The sequence below is a fragment of the Protomyctophum parallelum genome, assembly GCF_964188405.1.
Source record: "Protomyctophum parallelum genome assembly, chromosome: 1".
In the NCBI taxonomy this organism is placed as follows: Eukaryota; Metazoa; Chordata; class Actinopteri; order Myctophiformes; family Myctophidae; genus Protomyctophum; species Protomyctophum parallelum.
Window position 1 is genome coordinate 63,048,709 of NC_139697.1, and position 17,574 is coordinate 63,066,282.

General features: G+C 45.3%; 1 protein-coding gene across 2 annotated transcripts in view; it reads left to right on the forward strand.

Annotated features, from left to right (window-relative positions):
* Positions 1-450: 450 nt before the first annotated feature.
* The window catches only part of LOC310875102 (neuroligin-2-like), a gene marked incomplete at its 3' end in the record, with an annotated part of 50,298 nt that continues 33,174 nt past the window's right edge, over positions 451-17,574 (forward strand). The window contains exons 1-2 of one of the 2 annotated variants that reach the window (XM_083788171.1): positions 451-814; positions 16,058-16,111. In XM_083788171.1, coding sequence (XP_083644297.1) covers positions 709-814; positions 16,058-16,111 — 160 coding nt within the window. In that variant the 5' untranslated portion in view covers positions 451-708. The remainder of the gene's footprint in view (positions 815-16,057; positions 16,112-17,574) is intronic. The other variant, XM_083788172.1, reaches the window with a different exon arrangement.

Here is a 17,574-nt window from a genome sequence, read left to right on the forward strand (position 1 = left end):
CTCTAACCTGCAACTTGTCTGTGTCTTCTCTATAGGTGCGACTAGCTTCCTGACTGCAGCCCTGGACCAATCAGGAGCTCTCAGGAAGTAAGATGGACGAGAGCAGGAAGCGAGCGACCTCCGACCTCACCATGTCAAGCTAGGAAACGCTGTGTGCATCTCTGATGTTACCCTCTTACCCCCCCACAGATCCTCCTTTTACCCACTACAGTATATCTCCCGTTCTCAGCTGATGGTTCATTAGTGCCCCCCCCCCCCCCCCCCTTTACGACACCCGACTACAAGCCTAGTGATATTATGAGCAGGAGATCCCTCGTCTTGGACATGTTGCTTTTCCCCGTGAGAGCCGCCAGCCTGCAGGGCTGTGCGGGGAGGCGTCGCAGCAGTCCCCAGCAGATCTCAGAGCATTGTCTGGTGTGGCTCCTGGGGTTAATCCTCCACCTGGCCCTGTCCTCGTGTCAACGCGTTGACCTGAAACACCCAATCGTCACCACCGGCTATGGGAAAGTGCGCGGCATCAGGAAGGAGATAAACAGCGAGATCCTGGGCCCCGTGGAACAGTACCTGGGCGTGCCCTATGCCACGGCTCCCATCGGCGAGCGCCGCTTCCAGCCACCAGAAGCACCGGGCTCCTGGCAGGAGATCCGCAACGCCACCCAGTTTGCCCCTGTGTGTCCCCAGAACGTCCACGGAGTGCTGCCCGAGATCATGCTGCCGGTGTGGTTCACGGACAACCTGGACGCCGCCGCGAGCTATGTTCAGAACCAGAGCGAGGACTGCCTGTACCTCAACATCTATGTGCCCACTGAAGATGGTGAGTTTGGCATGATACAAACTGTTTTGCAGTTAATTACAATTGCAAATATTGATGGATGGATGGATGGATGCATGGATAGATTGATAGATAGATACATGGATGGGGAAATGCAGTTTTCATATAGCAGCACAGCAGTACGCATGAAACACGGGTAAGAGTAGAGAGATGAACTCAGCTTAAAATAAAATCACACCCGTGTGAAGTGAGTGGTGCAACTCCGTGTGGGGTTTTCCCCCGAGGAGTCCCCGGAAGTTCCAGATCCATATAGGAACGCGGCCAGGGTGCCGGCCCGGTGCCGGCAAGCTGCCCCACGTCCGAAACGGTCGAGAAATGACCGTGTGGGGGTCCCCGGGGGGTACTGTACTGTACTGTACTGTACTGTACTGTACTGTACTGTACTGTACTGTACTGTACTGTACTGTGTAACACCCCAAATCATCATACAGTTAATTGTATGTCTGTCTGTCTGAGCACACGATTTCGTGCTCAGACAGACAGACAGACCCAGCCAGGGACAAACATAGCTGTCTATAGGAGTGGTTGCACCACTCAAAAATGTAAGTAAGAGTATACGAAAGATATAAAAAAAATAAGTAGACTTAAATTCTGACCTAGCCATTTGCACTTGGTCTGACTGGGTTCACATAATGTATAAGATTTGAATAAATATAGTCTTAAAGTATATAATGTGCAATATACACTCCTGTTTCTGCTTAGTACAGTCTGTACTCCTCTCCTTTATGTCCTGGTGCAACTGTAATTTCTGTTTCAGTACAAGGATATTATATTGCAGTTTGTCCTTGGACTGGTATCATTTTCTCAAATTACAGCAGATTTCCTAGAATTACATGGGCCTCTACAGTACAGGCACTGCTTGAGTTCACTGCTTGAGAAAAGTACTGTACACTCTTTGATACACCATTTTGTGTACGGTAGGCTACATACACAGCCAATTGTCTTCCAAGGAAAGAAAAAGTAGCGATTTGTTACAAAATCCCCAATAATTTGCATATGAGGGTTGTGACAATAATAAAGGTAGCATAAAATCTTGACTTTTTGTCTCAGTGACTGTAAGAATATACCTACTTTAACTAGCTTGAGACTTACTGTACCAGAATCCTTTGGATGTCACCGAACCACAATTATTAAAAAAGAGAGAAAAAATGCTTCTGAGTTAGTTGCTGTTTGGGGGTTTTGCCTGTTTTTAATACAAGAAAGTCTTTGCTTGTCAATTTTATTGCTGCATTTTAAGCTTGTAAATGTAATGTGACACTTGACTTGTTTAGCTTTCTAAATGAAGAACAGGCGAGAATGCACAAAGCTGGTCAACAGAAGTTATGCATACTTTTATATGCGATAATCTTTCTATGGAAGGCAACTAACTGTAAGACTTGCTGGCCGGGCCAAAAGCTTACAGCTTAACGACAATTGATATTTTACCATGAGATTGAAGCAAAGTATATTAAATAAACATGAGCAGATTTGGATGTGCAGTGCATTCTAGGGGACCCTTTGTTCTTCAGGTCATGATAGAGTTAGGTGATGTGTAATATGATATTGCTGAATATCTGGAATACATTGTAGGTATCATTACACCATTAGGAAGCTAAGGATATTGTTGCTGCACTGCATATAACTCCAAATGTGATTCAGGTAGAGTTGGTCACATATTGAACTTGTGCTGTTGGCATAAATCTGACTCATAAAATAAACATGAAAACTTAATGAAAGCAGTACTGCAGCAGTGATGGGCTCTAGAACATGGTGTTATGAACTGTTACTAACATTAGCATTAGTTTACTAGTAAATCCTCGGTATTGGATCTGACCCTGATTCTCCCTGGAATCCCTACTGAATGTTCAAGTACTGGTATGCAAAGACTTGTTTTCTATTTCCCTTGGAACTTACGCCTCCTTGTAGGGGGGCGATGATCAAAATAATAGCCAAAATATGGAATTACTTCGAATACACAATTCACGAAATAAATATTTTATTGATTTATTGGTTTATATATAAGAGGTTCGGGGCGCTCACACACATACGTTTCAAAGTTATTATGTATGTGTCCTTTTTATGCCCATATATGGAGTTATTTGTCAGGCATGCCCAAATATGGTGTCTATGCAGATGTTAGAACATATTTGTGATGTCAGAACAGGCCAGCTCCATTATGGAGTCTGGGCAGGTGCCCTGTCCAGAGTACGGGCAGAGGCATTTTGTGGCAGTTCTGGACAACGGTGGGTCCGATCGACTTGACACCGGGCACTGAACTCCCTGTGGGGGTGTGGAACCCGTGTGTCGAATGTAATGTCGGTGGGGCGAACGGTTCTCGCCTTACATGGATTACAGACGTACAGACGTACGTACGTACGTACGTACAGAGACTTGGTGCATTTATAGTTACATACCGGTAGTTACATGGGCGGCTGTGGCTCAGGAGGTAGAGCAGGTCGTCCAATGATCCATGGGTCGGCGGTTCGAATCCCGGCTCCTCCTGTCTATATGTCGAAGTGTCCTTGGGCAAGACACTGAACCCCCAATTGCTCCCGATGTGCTGGTTGGTACCTTCCATGGCTTCCGCTGCAATCGGTGTATGAATGGGTGATTGTAATGCACAATCTATGTAAAGCGCCTTGGATAAAGGCGCTATATAAATGCACCATTTACCATTTACCATAAGAAGACTGGAGCAGTGCCTGTGAGGCGCTGGTCTACTTGGAACGATGCAAGTTGGAAATGCATGCCCCACCCAGTTATTATGAATGTGTCCCTTTTTGGCCCATAGATGGAGCTCTTTGTCAGGCATGCCCAAATATGGAAGTCTATGCAGACGTCAGAATGATGTCAGAACAGGCCAGCTCCATGGACACTGACCGGGGCGGTTCTGGATAACCGTGGGTCCGACGGACTAGACACTGGGCACTGCACCCCCGGTGGTGGGGTGGAACGCGTGGGTCGAATGTGAAGTCCAGATCGTTATGGCTGATGACTCCATAACCATATTATTCTGCCCACAAGCCAGTCCTACCTTTTAGCCAATTTTAACCCATTCTGACCTGAGATCAGATTCACACGAGGTTTCCACTGGACACACACTGGTCTGATGAACCCATTCTGACCTGAGATCAGATTCTAAAAATGTCAGTCGTTCTTCGATTTTTCAAAAAATAGCAGACCTACAAGCTCGTATCGCGCCACTCGGTGGCGCGATATGAGCTTGTAGATCTGCTATTTTTCAATAGCTAAAGCTGATTTAGGATAGGTCACCTACAATACTAAATACTACAATACCTACAATACTAAACATTATATAGTATTTGAATGAAAAACACAGGAGTAAGGCTTCCTGTCTGTGGATGCTGTGATGTGGGCACACAGGCTACTGGACCGACATCTTCAGAACTGTTGTTGGCTTGGCAGACGTTACTGATGCTACAATGTTGCCAAGGGATATAATCTTGTTTACCGTGTAGCCTCCTATGCAAAAGTTAATCTGTTGAAAACCTTGGCTAGGATAACAGTGGTTTTCAACCAGTGGTCCAGGGACCACCAGTGGTCCTTGAGGGGTGTTCCAGGTGGTCCCCAGCTAAATGATGGAGAGTTGGTAACCAAATGGCCCCTTATAGATCTTTAACTCTTGTGAGTGTAAAATAAAACTGTACAATAATGTAACTCTTGAGAGTTACATTATTGTTAAACCTTTGCATTACTTAATTTACAAGAAGTCTACACAATTAGAGAATGTAGAATAATTGTTATTTCGATCAACGTTTCCTAACGGCATGGAATTGTGTGTCAATGATAGCAAAATATTCTTTCGTTTTGAATCTGAGAAGCTAAATGTCATCGCATGGTGGTCCGTGGCTCAAATGCCGAATAAATCCACTGTACTAAATAAATAAATAAATCCACTGTACTATAGCAAACGTACACATGAGCAGTTTTGGTTACGCTTCTTGCATCAACGACCCAATTGGGCAGCAGCAGCAAAAGCAGATGGACAAGAAAAGAGACATAATAACATCAATGGCTAATTCTCCAGGCAAAGCATACTGTAAGCTATCATGATTGTAAGTCTAACGATTCATTGCTGAAAAGTATAAGATTAATGAGTGCCCTTAAGATCTGCCAACCCAGCCAACACGTTTGTGCATCATTGCTGTCGAAGAATTATTATTATTAGTTGGCAGTGGTGTAAAGTAATAAGTACATTTACTAAAGTACTGTACTTAAGTAAAATGTTGAGGTATTTGTACTTCCAGACTTTTACCTTTACTTAGTATTTCTACATTTCCCTATTTGATACTTTTAGTTAAGTAAAAGTCACACCAGTGTGAACCAAGTGGTGCAACTCCCGTCTATTGGTTCTCTGTATCGTTCCAATTTGTATCGTTCCAATTTCTTCTCTGTATCGTTCCAATTTCTTCTCTGTATCGTTTGCGTCCAGCAGGTGGCAGCCATGTCACATACTTCTCTCGTTCCAATTTCACGCATGCGCACACCACTCGTGCTCACACAGGTACCTGCACAAACAGGTACACAGGTACACAGACATTGCTGGATGTAGAAGTGGTTGCACCACTTTAAAAAAAATAACAACTTTTTCCAGCACCGGTAGTTGGATTATCCTGTCTTCCCCAGAGGAAGACACAGAGCTGCCATAAAGAACGGTTCTACAACAGTGATGCACTAAACGTGAGCTCACGCTCTGCGTAGCTACATCTGGGCTACGCCTACATTCCAGCTAAATGCCGTTTTAGCTGGAATGTGGAATCTATTTGACTGATAAGCGTTTCAACAAAAATGATGGAACGGTTCAAGAGTCATCAGCAGATATGGGGTTTACAGATTCAGTGGAGGACAGGAGGTCTGGATTGGAATAATGTATTATCTGAGCAAATGAAAAGCAAACTGCATGACTGCATGAGGAGCTATTATGTGAATTAGCTTTGATGATGCTAGATCAAATTTATTCTGTCATTTTATTTTCCCTTTATTTGTTTTCTTGCAATCCTTGATCTTCTGAAAATAACGCACGCACGCAGGCACGCACGCACACACACACACACACACACACACACACACACGCACACACACACACACACACACACACACACACACACACACACACACTGTATGAGTTAGCTAATTATCCAAGAATGTCAAGGTTTATGCAATTTCATGTGCACTACAGAGGTTTATTATGACACATCCGTATTCCATGCTTTTTGCGCAGTGTTAAGGGCTCTATTTATCCCTAAACTTCTTTGCCTTTTTAACTATTTTGAAAAACATTTTTGAATAGTTCAACTAGCCAATCTACAAGCTCACAACGTGTCGTCATGAGAAAAGGCAAAGAAGTTTAGGGATAAGGGGTATTAGTATGGATGAAAATGAAAATGGAGCCCTTGGTACCACTGGAATGAGATGAAAAATGACATTGCAGAAATGTTGTTCATAATTATGACCAGCAGGAAGTTTCCTGTAGAATAGATTAACACTCCATCGTGTAATGACAACAACAGAACCTATTGTAGAATAGCACCTCTAGTGTGTTAGTTGAGTCATCATCTCCTAGACCCTCGTAAGGAGATGGACACGAGGGATGTACAGCTCTGCTCTCAAGTGTTTTATTTGAACAATAATATGATCTCTAGAACTATGCGTTGCGGCAACTCTCATATTGCATATTCCTCCAGACAGTGATGCTGATTCTTTCCTGGGGGATTCCTAGAGTGCAAATGAGTGCAACCGGTTTAACTTGTAGCTTGTGCTCCTGTAAGTGTGTCACTTATTGTAAGAGGTCACTGCTCACACAAGCTCGATGCAGTCCCTAAGGAAATGATTCATGTTCTGTGTGAGAGAGAGAGGCAGAAACAAGAGGCACTAAGGGAGGGTGAAGTAAACATGAAAATTAGCCACGCTAAAGCCTAAATTGTACTTTACCACACAATGGTGTTGCTGAAAATAACAGATTTTCTCTTGTGCAACATATTAACAATGATATAGTTGTATTTTAGTTTGTTGTCCTGGCCCTTGGCTAGAACACATATCTGTGAATATTAGGTATCATCACAGTGCCATGTACGGTATAGTGTGGTTGCCATTTAGCTTTCCTTAAAGCGTGTCCCCTATACTCAACTCTTGGCACCATGCACTCAGTGCTCCCGTAGCTGCATCTGTTAACCTTTACTGCTCACCTGTCCCTGTATCCCTACCTCGCCGCCTCTCTCCCATTTATGCCGAGGGCGGTGATGGAGGAGGAGGAGGGGGATTGGGTCACTGTTGTGAATGCAAATGGCTTCAATGTCCTTGCCCACTGGGGCCCTATGTAGCCTACTGCTTCCTGCAGCTCAAATTAAATTCAAATATAATGGCAATAAAACAGGTCTAATGTTAGATCGAACGACGAATTTGACACACACTTATAGTTTCGATCTATCTCTCTCACGTGCACATACATGCACACAAGCTATAGCTATCTACCTCTGGTACAAACTCCTGTGTGAGCAACCGCACAGACCAAGGCAAGAACACTGTGTCACCGCATTCCTATTTCCTCCAGACACTCCTCGGCCAAGCACCCTCGGATCCCTCATTTTTATTGCTGCCAGAACAGCCATTTTACCGTCCTCTTTATTAAAAACCATATTTCAGTAGTCAGGGTGGTAAGGCAGCACAGGGCAGGGGACAGGGCTGGAGGCTGCTATGAGGACTGAGTGATGGAGAGGAGAGCTATGGGTGGGACTGGGAGTGCTGGAAGCCTCATGTAGTGGTGGGGGTGGATGTCGGGGTGTGTGTGGGTGTTGCTGGGATGGAAGCCGTGTCCTGACAACTTGTCAGACCTACAGGGCTGCATGCACAGACATGACATACTGCAGCTTCATCTCGTTTACTGCAGCGTGGAAATGGAAGGGGACAGGAGACAGCTTGAGCTTCGGCCAACGGCTCCACTGAACCGAGCACAAACACTGTTGACTGAGGGAAGGAGTTACAGTGCGTTAGGGCGAATGCCCTCTGAGGCAAACCGACGCTAAGTGATCCCTCATAGGGCCATTGGATTTCACACAGCGTCTTCCCCTTACGCCAGAAGGTCAGTCGGATGTCTGCTTCCGGCAAGGTGGTGCACAAAAGGGATATTTCACTTTCAAACATGTTTGCTGTCATGCTATCGTCTACTCAGGCGTTTGTGAGCACCCCCAGACAGTTTTTTAAGTTGCTTGATTCAGTATTTAGATATTCTATGTATTATTTTAACGCATTTCGGACCTACGCATGTCAGACTTTTGGTGTGTCGGATAAGCGTGCGCACCCCGTAGGGAATTGTTAACAGCAATTCTTTAAATTCCCTTGCGTATGTATTCACTTGATGAGCTACATATAGTATGGTTAATACAGTACATGGCCTCTATGAAGTTGTAGGAATGCTGGCCTCTTTTTAAAAATCACGGTTTTATCACGTTGAATAGGAGGCCTATTACTACAGTGAGGAACATCAGCTAAGACTGTTCTGTCTGTTCTGTTCTGTTCTCCCCCTTTTTATGTCTCAGCAGGGCTTAACCCATTCTGACCTGAGATCAGATTCATACGAGGTTTCCACGGGACACACACTGGTCTGATCAACCCATTCTGACCTGAGATCAGATTCTAAAAATGTCAGTCGCTCTTCGATTTTTCAAAAATAGCAGACCTACAAGCTCGTATCGCGCCACTCGGTGGCGCGATATGAGCTTGTAGATCTGCTATTTTTCAATAGCTAAAGCATAACACGACGCCGACACCAAAATGGGTTCCTGTTCAGAATGGCTTAAAGTTAGCTCCCATAACTGTCTGTCATATTCAAGTTTTCTTTCCTACTCCCCAAAAAAAGGATAACCCAAGAAAGGTACACAGTAAGTGAAAACACACTCTGAACTTTTCTATACCCATTTCCTTTCTTTATTTTTGTACTATCTGTTTTACTATCTGTTTTGTCTTCTGCCTGTGTTTTAATCAGACTGTATCTCTGAAACTGCTGAACAAAGGGACTAGGACTTAATTGCCATCAACTGAGCCATCAACTCACTTGAACTATTAAGCTCCACCTACATTTGTAGATTTAAATCTCTTGCCAGCCCTATATATAGGGACCACTTTCACATACTCTCTGACTCACGGTCTGCCTGCATTTGCTGCTTGTTAACCTGCACTCTGGTACACAGTAAGTGAAAACACACTCCGAACCTTTTCTATACCCATTTCCTTTCTTTTTTTTTCTTTTTTTTTTTTTTTTTTTTGTACTATCTGTTCTATTGGTTCTCTGTATTGTTCCAATTTGTATCGTCCAAATTCTTCTCTGTATCGTTCCAATTTCTTCTCTGTATCGTTCCAATTTCTTCTCTGTATCGTTCCAATTTCCAATCCAAAATTTACACAGGCTGACTAATATAGCCTAGTGTCCAATCCAAAGACCCGGACATCCAGACACATCGAAGGAGGCCGGCTTAGGGGTTCTGTATCAACTTACTTTCTACTTCCTACTTCCCATTATTATGTTTAGTTGTACTTTATTATTATTATTACTTTAATATTATTATCTTTATTATTATTATTACTTTAATATTATTATCTCTTATACCTGTTTAGAATGTGCTTTCCCACCGTCCCTATACTGTCCTCCTCATGTCGCCCTAGACACTACCTCTCCAGTCACAGAGATCCGTCAAATCTCATCTATCCAGCTCGTTCACCCAGTCACCACATTGTGGTGGAGGGAGGCCTATGGAACTGCCGTGCAGCTACCAAAAAGAACATGCCTGAATTCATTTCAGGCCACGCCTCCCTCAAGTCTCTGCATTTCCTTGCTCTGACTGAAACCTGGATCACCCCAGATAACACTGCAACTCCCGCCGCGCTCTCTGTTTCACACAAGTTCACCCACACCCCTCGCCAAACAGGTACAGGGGGGGGTACAGGGCTACTAACATCCCCCAAATGGAATTTCCGTGTCTTAAATCTCTCTCACCTTTCTCTGTCCACATGTGAATTTCATGCTATCTCAATATCACAGCCAGTCCCCCTCATCCTCATTGTGCTTTATCGCCCTCCTGGAACTCTAGGGAACTTCCTGGAAGAACTAGACTCTCTGATCAGCTCGTTTCCGGAAGATGGAACCCCTCTGATTCTACTGGGTGACTTCAACCTTCCTACCGCAGAGAAGTATCTTCCCGTTACATCCCTTCTGGCCTCATTTGACCTCTCCCTATCTCCCTCCCCTCCCACTCACAAGGCTGGCAATGTTTTGGACCTTGTGTTCTCCAGAGCCTGCTCTCCCTCCACACTCTCTGTTACCCCCTCAACTAGGTCTGACCACCACTTCATAACCTTCTCCCTCTCTCTCTCCACCCTCCCGCCTAAACCTACTAACCCCCCGAACGTCACCTCCCGACGCAATCTCAAATCCCTAAACCCCTCCTCCCTCTCATCCTCTATTCTCTCCTCTCTACCCTCCCTGGAGTCATTCCTCTCCCTCTCACCTGACACTGCAACCTCATCCTTCCTCTCCTCTATCTCATCTGCATTCGACCAACACTGCCCGCTCTCATCCAGGCCAGCTCGCTCATGTCCACCGGCTCCCTGGCTATCTGAAACTCTCAGATCTGAACGAACACCTCTAAGGGCAGCCGAAAGAAAGTGGCACAAGACAAAGCTACCAGATGACCTTTCACACTTTCACTCACTCCTCTCTGCCTTTGCCCACTCACTAACCACTGCTAAAACCTCTTTCTACCACACCAAAATTCAATCCTGTACTTCTAACCCAAGGAAGCTCTTCTCCACTTTCACCTCCCTCCTTAAACCCCCTCCCCCCACTCAACCTTCATCCCTCACTGCTGATGTTTTTGTCAACTACTTTGAGAAGAAGGTTGATGATATCAGCAGCTCCTTTCCTCCCCTCCCACATAAAGTGGCATCTGACTCAACCAACACCAACCCCAACATACCATGCATGTCCTCCTTCTCTCCTCTTTCCCCAGACGAGGTTCTACAACTAGTAACATCCTCTAGACCTACCACTTGTCCTCTTGACCCTGTCCCGTCTCCAATCTTCCAGACCATCGCACCTGATCTGCTCCCCTTCATCACCTCCATCATCAACACCTCAGTAACCTCAGGCTGCGTCCCATCTGCCCTCAAGTCAGCCAGAGTAACACCACTCCTCAAAAAACCAACCCTTGACTCCTCAGATGTCAAGAACTACAGACCGGTATCACTCCTTTCATTTATTTCGAAAACCATTGAACGTGTCGTCTCCAACCAGCTCTCTCTCCATCTCTCACAGAACAACCTGCTGGATCCCAACCAGTCCGGATTCAAGAAAGCCCACTCCACAGAAACTGCCCTGCTGGCAGTCACAGAAGCACTGCATGCTGCCCAAGCTGCTTCCCACTCTGCAGTACTGATTCTCCTAGACCTATCAGCAGCATTTGACACAGTGAACCACCAGCTGCTCCTAGACACCCTAGCGGAGCTAGGCATCGGTGGAACGGCACTAAAGTGGTTCTCCTCCTACCTCACCGACCGGACCTACCAGGTTTCCTGGAAAGGTCTGTTATCATCCCCCCGAACCCTCCAAACTGGGGTCCCACAGGGATCTGTACTTGGTCCCCTCCTTTTCTCACTGTACACTAAATCCCTTGGCACTATCATCTCTGCTCACAATATATCCTATCACTGCTACGCCGATGACACACAACTGTTCCTATCCTTTCCCCCCTCTGCCACTCAGGTGGAAGAGCGCATCACTGCATGCCTGGCTGACATCTCACAGTGGATGTCCTCCAACCACCTCAAGCTGAACCCAGACAAGACTGAGCTTCTCTTCTTCCCAGCTAAGTCCTGCCCTATGCGGGAGCTAACTATTTCCGTAGACAACGCCCTGGTAACGTCTGTCCCAACAGCCAGGAATCTTGGTGTTGTCCTGGATAGTCAGCTCTCGTTCAAAGCTCACATCACAGCTGTCACTCGATCATGTAGGTTCACACTCTATAACATACGACGAATTAGACCGTTCCTCACCCAGGAATCAGCCCAGCTCCTAATCCAGACAACAGTCTTGTCAAAACTCGACTATTGTAACTCCCTCCTTACTGGCCTACCAGCATGTGCACTTAAGCCTCTCCAGCTGATCCAAAATGCAGCAGCTCGCTTGGTCTTCAACCAGCCAAAATTCTCACATGTCTCCCCCCTGCTCCGCTCCCTCCACTGGCTCCCGGTCGCTGCCCGCACAGAATACAAAACTCTGATGCTGGCATTCAAAGCAACCAAAGGTATGGCTCCCCCATATCTTACAAGTATGATTGAACCCTACAAACCCTCCCGCGCACTCAGATCAGCCAACGCAGGGAAACTGGAAGTACCCTCACTAAAAACGCCGGGCCAACGCTCCACACGTCCCAAACTCTTCTCCCTTCTGGCTCCAAAACTGTGGAATGCACTTCCCATTGCAGTCAGAACTGCAGCATCACTCCCAATCTTCCGCCGTAGCCTGAAAACCCACCTTTTCAGACTCCATCATGGCCCATAGCACTTACCCTAACCCCTTAGATAGCATTTCTGTTGGCTTAGATAGCATTTGACACAGACTTATAGCATGTTATGTAGACAGCACTATAATTGTATTGTATATAGTTATAGCACGCCATAGTACATATGTATAGCATAGTAGTAAATATGTATAGTTTATATGTATAGTGTATGTATAGTTTCATTATATAGATATTCCACTGTTACTTTCTTAGCTTACGCATGTTTCATGATATTGATAAATGCTTTTATGTGATGTATTCCCATGCTTTTGTTCTTGCTTAAATGTAAGTCGCTCTGGATTAAGAGCGTCTGCTAAATGCCTAAATTGTAAATTGTAAATTGTAAATTGTAAAGAAAAAAAAAACATTCGCATCTCCAAAAGAAGCTTTCTTTTAACTGCCGAGCGGAGCCAGCACATTCAGCGGTCATTCCTCATTTTGTCTCCTCTCTCGCCTATAGCGGAAGTCTGGCGGGCCAGTTTCAGCGAGAGCGAGGGTCCATTTCAGTGGAGCTGCTCCCTGTGTGTAGCTTAAGCTGTTTAATGGATATTAGAGTAGGTATGATTTCAGAGTAGGCTCCATTAAGCGGCGAGGTGTGGTTTTGGAGTGGTGCTAAAGTGAAGGGGGAAGTGCTGACTAGGCACGGGACTAATGTACCTCTCTGTCCATTACCAGCCTTGTATACCTGTCTGCCTCTGCACTACAGAGCCAGTACGCTACCAGCTATCATCCGCCGCACGCCCAGGACGCCCCTTACTGGAACAGGACCTTACATGGGGGGCGACTGCATGGGTGGAGGCAGCAAATCTATTCAGCATCGATCCATGGCCATTTAAACGGAAGATAAAGCATTTTTATTATCAGGGAAATCACATTTACATAGAAGCACTGATGGAATACTTTGTGTCTTATTATTTAGCATCCGCACAGTAAAAAAAACTAAACAAAAAAACCCCTCAGTGTTAATTTATCCATCAGCGTGCTTAATGTAACCAAATGGACCCGTAAGCACTGTGGATTGTGCCGTGCCATTTTTTAGAGTGGGTTCATTTTTCTGGCAGTGGTCGCACAACGCATTTGCAGCAGAAAGCATGTTATATATCATTAGCTCACTGGCAGAATGATGAACCTCTTGAATCCCACAGAGAGTACGGTATTACTTCAAATGGGAGAATTCCTCTGCAGAGGAAAAGAGAATATGACGTGAGATAGAGCTGCAAAAAACACATTGTGTTATTGACTAATAAATACAATATCCATATCACAAGAGGGTGCAATTTTCTTTTTAGAGATGGGGGGGGGAAAAACATCTTTCAGGCATCTTCCTAAACAAAGTTTACCCGGTAGTCATTGTATAGAATCTCAGGCAAATATTGTAATACTGGTTTGCATTATGTCAGAAGAAGAAATTGTATTTTTTGAACACATTGCAAATCACATGCACATGTATACAGTAGTACAGTAGTGTACTGTACATACTTGTATATCCGTATATGTACTGTAGTATATTATGATGCTTTGTCGATATAATTTAGCCCTGAGGGAGGTGGTGTTGACGGAGCACTTTAGCATGCTGGGTTGCTGTGCATGAAGTGTGTATTTACGTGTGTGTGTGTGCGTGCGCGTGTGTGTGTGTGCGTGTGCGCGTGCGTTTCTGTCTTTGTGTGTTACTTGGTGGCAGGTTGTCAAAACACCATTATGTTGGCCTGGGCTGTGGCTCAGCGGTCCAGGCACCTCGGCTGGTAATCCAGTCTGGCAGTGTGCCGCGGGTTCGACTCCCGATCCCGACGGCCTTTACCTCATGTCACCCCCCCCCCATCTCTCCCCATTTCCTGTCAGCCTACTGTCTGTCTCTCCATAAAAAAATATAAAATAAAGGCGAAAGCCACAAAAAAACATAAGAAAAAGAAAAGAAAACACCATTATGTTGTGAAGACGGGGAGCACTGTGTGAATCTCTAATGTTGTACAAACGACAGAAAAGGCCACAAACAAATTGTAATAAATAAGAGAACATCCAGTTTAAATGGGTCTCTATGGGCTGGGCTTACAGAGGTCTGCAGACCAGGGTATTAGTTGATCGGCCCAGTGAATCTTAGTCATTGTCTGTAGTACCCTATGGGGCATTTCACTGGTGTTGCCATTAATGTGGCTGCATTGTTTGACCTTGTTGAGGGATATCCTGTCAAAAACCCTCACTGGGCCCAGGCCGTAGCGTAACGGTCTGGGCACCGGACTGGTAATCCAGTCGCAGTGTGCCGCGGGTTCGACTCCCGGACCCGACACGGCCTTTACTGCATGTCATCCCCCCATCTCTCTCCCGTTTCCTGTCAGCCTACTGTCTGTCCCTTCAAAAATCAATAAAAAGGCGTAAGCCGCAAAAAAATATCTAAAAAAAAAAAAAAAAAAAAACCTTACTGGCCGACCGACTGAAAATAACCCTCATTGCCTACTGCAGCAATACATGATAGTAGATGGGCTGTATACTTAAACACTGACACCTCAGGGTGAATGTTGCCCTTTTGTCTATCCACTGTGTGTGTGTGTGTGTGTGTGTGTGTGTGTGTGTGTGTGTGTGTGTGTGTGTGTGTGTGTTGTGCCATGTACACGCGCATATCTTCAGTGTTGTTCTGCAGTTTGACAGTCCAGTCTCGGTGGAGCTAGTGTAGAATGCCTATTGCCTCAGGGCTGCAGCCCAGGACAGGTCTGGTTCTGTTGCCCCAGGGCTGCAGCCCAGGTCAGGTCTGGTTCTGTTGCCTCAGGGCTGCAGCCCAGGTCAGGTCTGGTTCTGTTGCCCCAGGGCTGCAGCCCAGGACAGGTCTGGTTCTATTGCCTCAGGGCTGCAGCCCAGGTCAGGTCTGGTTCTGTTGCCCCAGGGCTGCAGCCCAGGACAGGTCTGGTTCTGTTGCCCCAGGGCTGCAGCCCAGGTCAGGTCTGGTTCTGTTGCCCCAGGGCTGCAGCCCAGGTCAGGTCTGGTTCTGTTGCCCCAGGGCTGCAGACCAGGTCAGGTCTGGTTCTGTTGCCTCAGGGCTGCAGCCCAGGTCAGGTCTGGTCGTATTGCCTCAGGGCTGCAGCCCAGGTCAGGTCTGGTCGTATTGCCTCAGGGCTGCAGCCCAGGACAGGTCTGGTTGTATTGCCTCAGGGCTGCAGCCAAGGGCAGGTCTGGTTGTATTGCCTCAGGGCTGCAGCCAAGGGCAGGTCTGGTTGTATTGCCTCAGGGCTGCAGCCAAGGGCAGGTCTGGTTGTATTGCCTCAGGGCTGCAGCCCAGGACAGGTCTGGTTTGGAGTTGGACCACACTCCACAATGGTGTAGCATTCCATTCCTTTCTTTCATCTGGAAAAAAAAGGATGGCTTGATTCTTCTCATAGATTTTACTACACAGTGCCAATGTGTAGACAGAGCGCAGATGGGGAAAAGGTTGAAAATATTAGCTCATTAGTTCATATAACTAACATCCTATAGTGTACAGGAGTATTTACTATGCGGTTTGGTTGCATGCAGTAATAATTAAATGAGAAACTGTGATGATATTTATTTTATGGATGTCATGTACTGTACTGTTTTCTTCCTCCTCCATTGCTTTCTTGTTACCTTTGGCCTTTTTCTCTAAATGCAATCTTTTTGAAAGATGTCCTTTGTCTCTCCCCACTTTGTTTTGTTTTCTTAATTATAGGTCCGCTCACAAAAAAGCACGACGAGTCTACAATGAACAGACCCAGGGATGAAGGTATATTTATTGCATGCTTTTATTCTGTTTTCCTTTTTCCCTGTCCCCTTTTGTTTGTGTTTTTTCAAACTCCTGGGAGATGCATTCACTGAAAAAGATATTAATGTGTTTGAGTCTGTTTGTTTATCTATAATCATCTTCTCTTTCTTGCGCGATCACATTAAATTGTCTTCCACATGTCTACATTATGATAGGCTGAATGGTAAATAGATGCACACTCTGCTTTCTTATCTTTTCTTATTAGAATGCTGATTTTCTCTGTCTCTCTTTCCCCTACACACAATCTCTCTCTCTCTCTCTCTCTCTATCTATCTGTCTATCTATCTGTCCATCTGTCTCTGTCTCTCTCTCTCTCTCTGCTTTCCACAATACGCATACAACTGAGAATACATAAATAAGCACACACAAACCAATTGTTTTCACACAGGATAGTTTTAGGTGGCTTAGATCTCAGGGGAGCTAATTGACTTTTTTCTTGTCCTGGTTGCTATGCAGTTGATCACCCACACGCACTGTCCTCTGTGCAGCACAGGAGAAAAATCAATACTCACTCTTTACAAAACCTGCACCTTGAGTTTTGCATGCAGGCTGTGTAAAAAAAGATTACTTATATAAATGAATATTTCTTTTTCTATATGTGTGTGTTTATATGTATATATATTGTGCGTGTGTGTGTGTGTGTGTGTGTGTGTGTGTGTGTGTGTGTGTGTGACACTATGTGTGTGTGTGTAATTCCACCAGAATTATCTGTTTAAAAGATATAGTCCTCTATGCTTCAGTATCAGAAAAGGTTGAATTGTAAAGATTCCAGTATTTTCTGCTGCTATGAAGCATTTTAAATGATGATACACTAAAGCTCCAAAGATCCAAGTTGCCAGTGCTGAAAAGCAACCTATACAAGCAAGATCTAGTGTACCTGTAATTGACACCTCTGTGTGTGTGTGTGTGTGTGTGTGTGTGTGTGTGTGTGTGTGTGTGTGTGTGTGTGTGTGTGTGTGTGTGTGTGTGTGTGTGTGTGTGTGTGTGTGTGTGTGTGTGTGTGTGTGTGTGTGTGTGTGTGTGTGTGTGTGTGTGTGTGTGTGTGTGTGTGTGTGTGTGTGTGTGTGTGTGTGTGCGTGCGTGCGTGCGTGCGTGCGTGCAATATGTGAATACGTTTTGTTTTTCGCATTTATGGCTGCCGAATGCATATTCAATTTTCCTTCGCTGCGACTCTAATTCTCATCTGATTCAGACCTGCAGTAGCTACTGTATATAATCCAATTGTGCGGTATTATAACGTTGAAGATGGAGGGACGGATTCATGCAGCATTCTTGAGAGGAATGAAACGACGGCACAGAGATGTAAGAAGAGGGAAAGCTGAGGACAAATGGGGGGGTAGGGAGGGTGAAGACACAATTTATGCTTTGATATACGTCTGCGTCACGCCGAAAATAGCCCATCTACAAACTCACGGCGCTTTGAA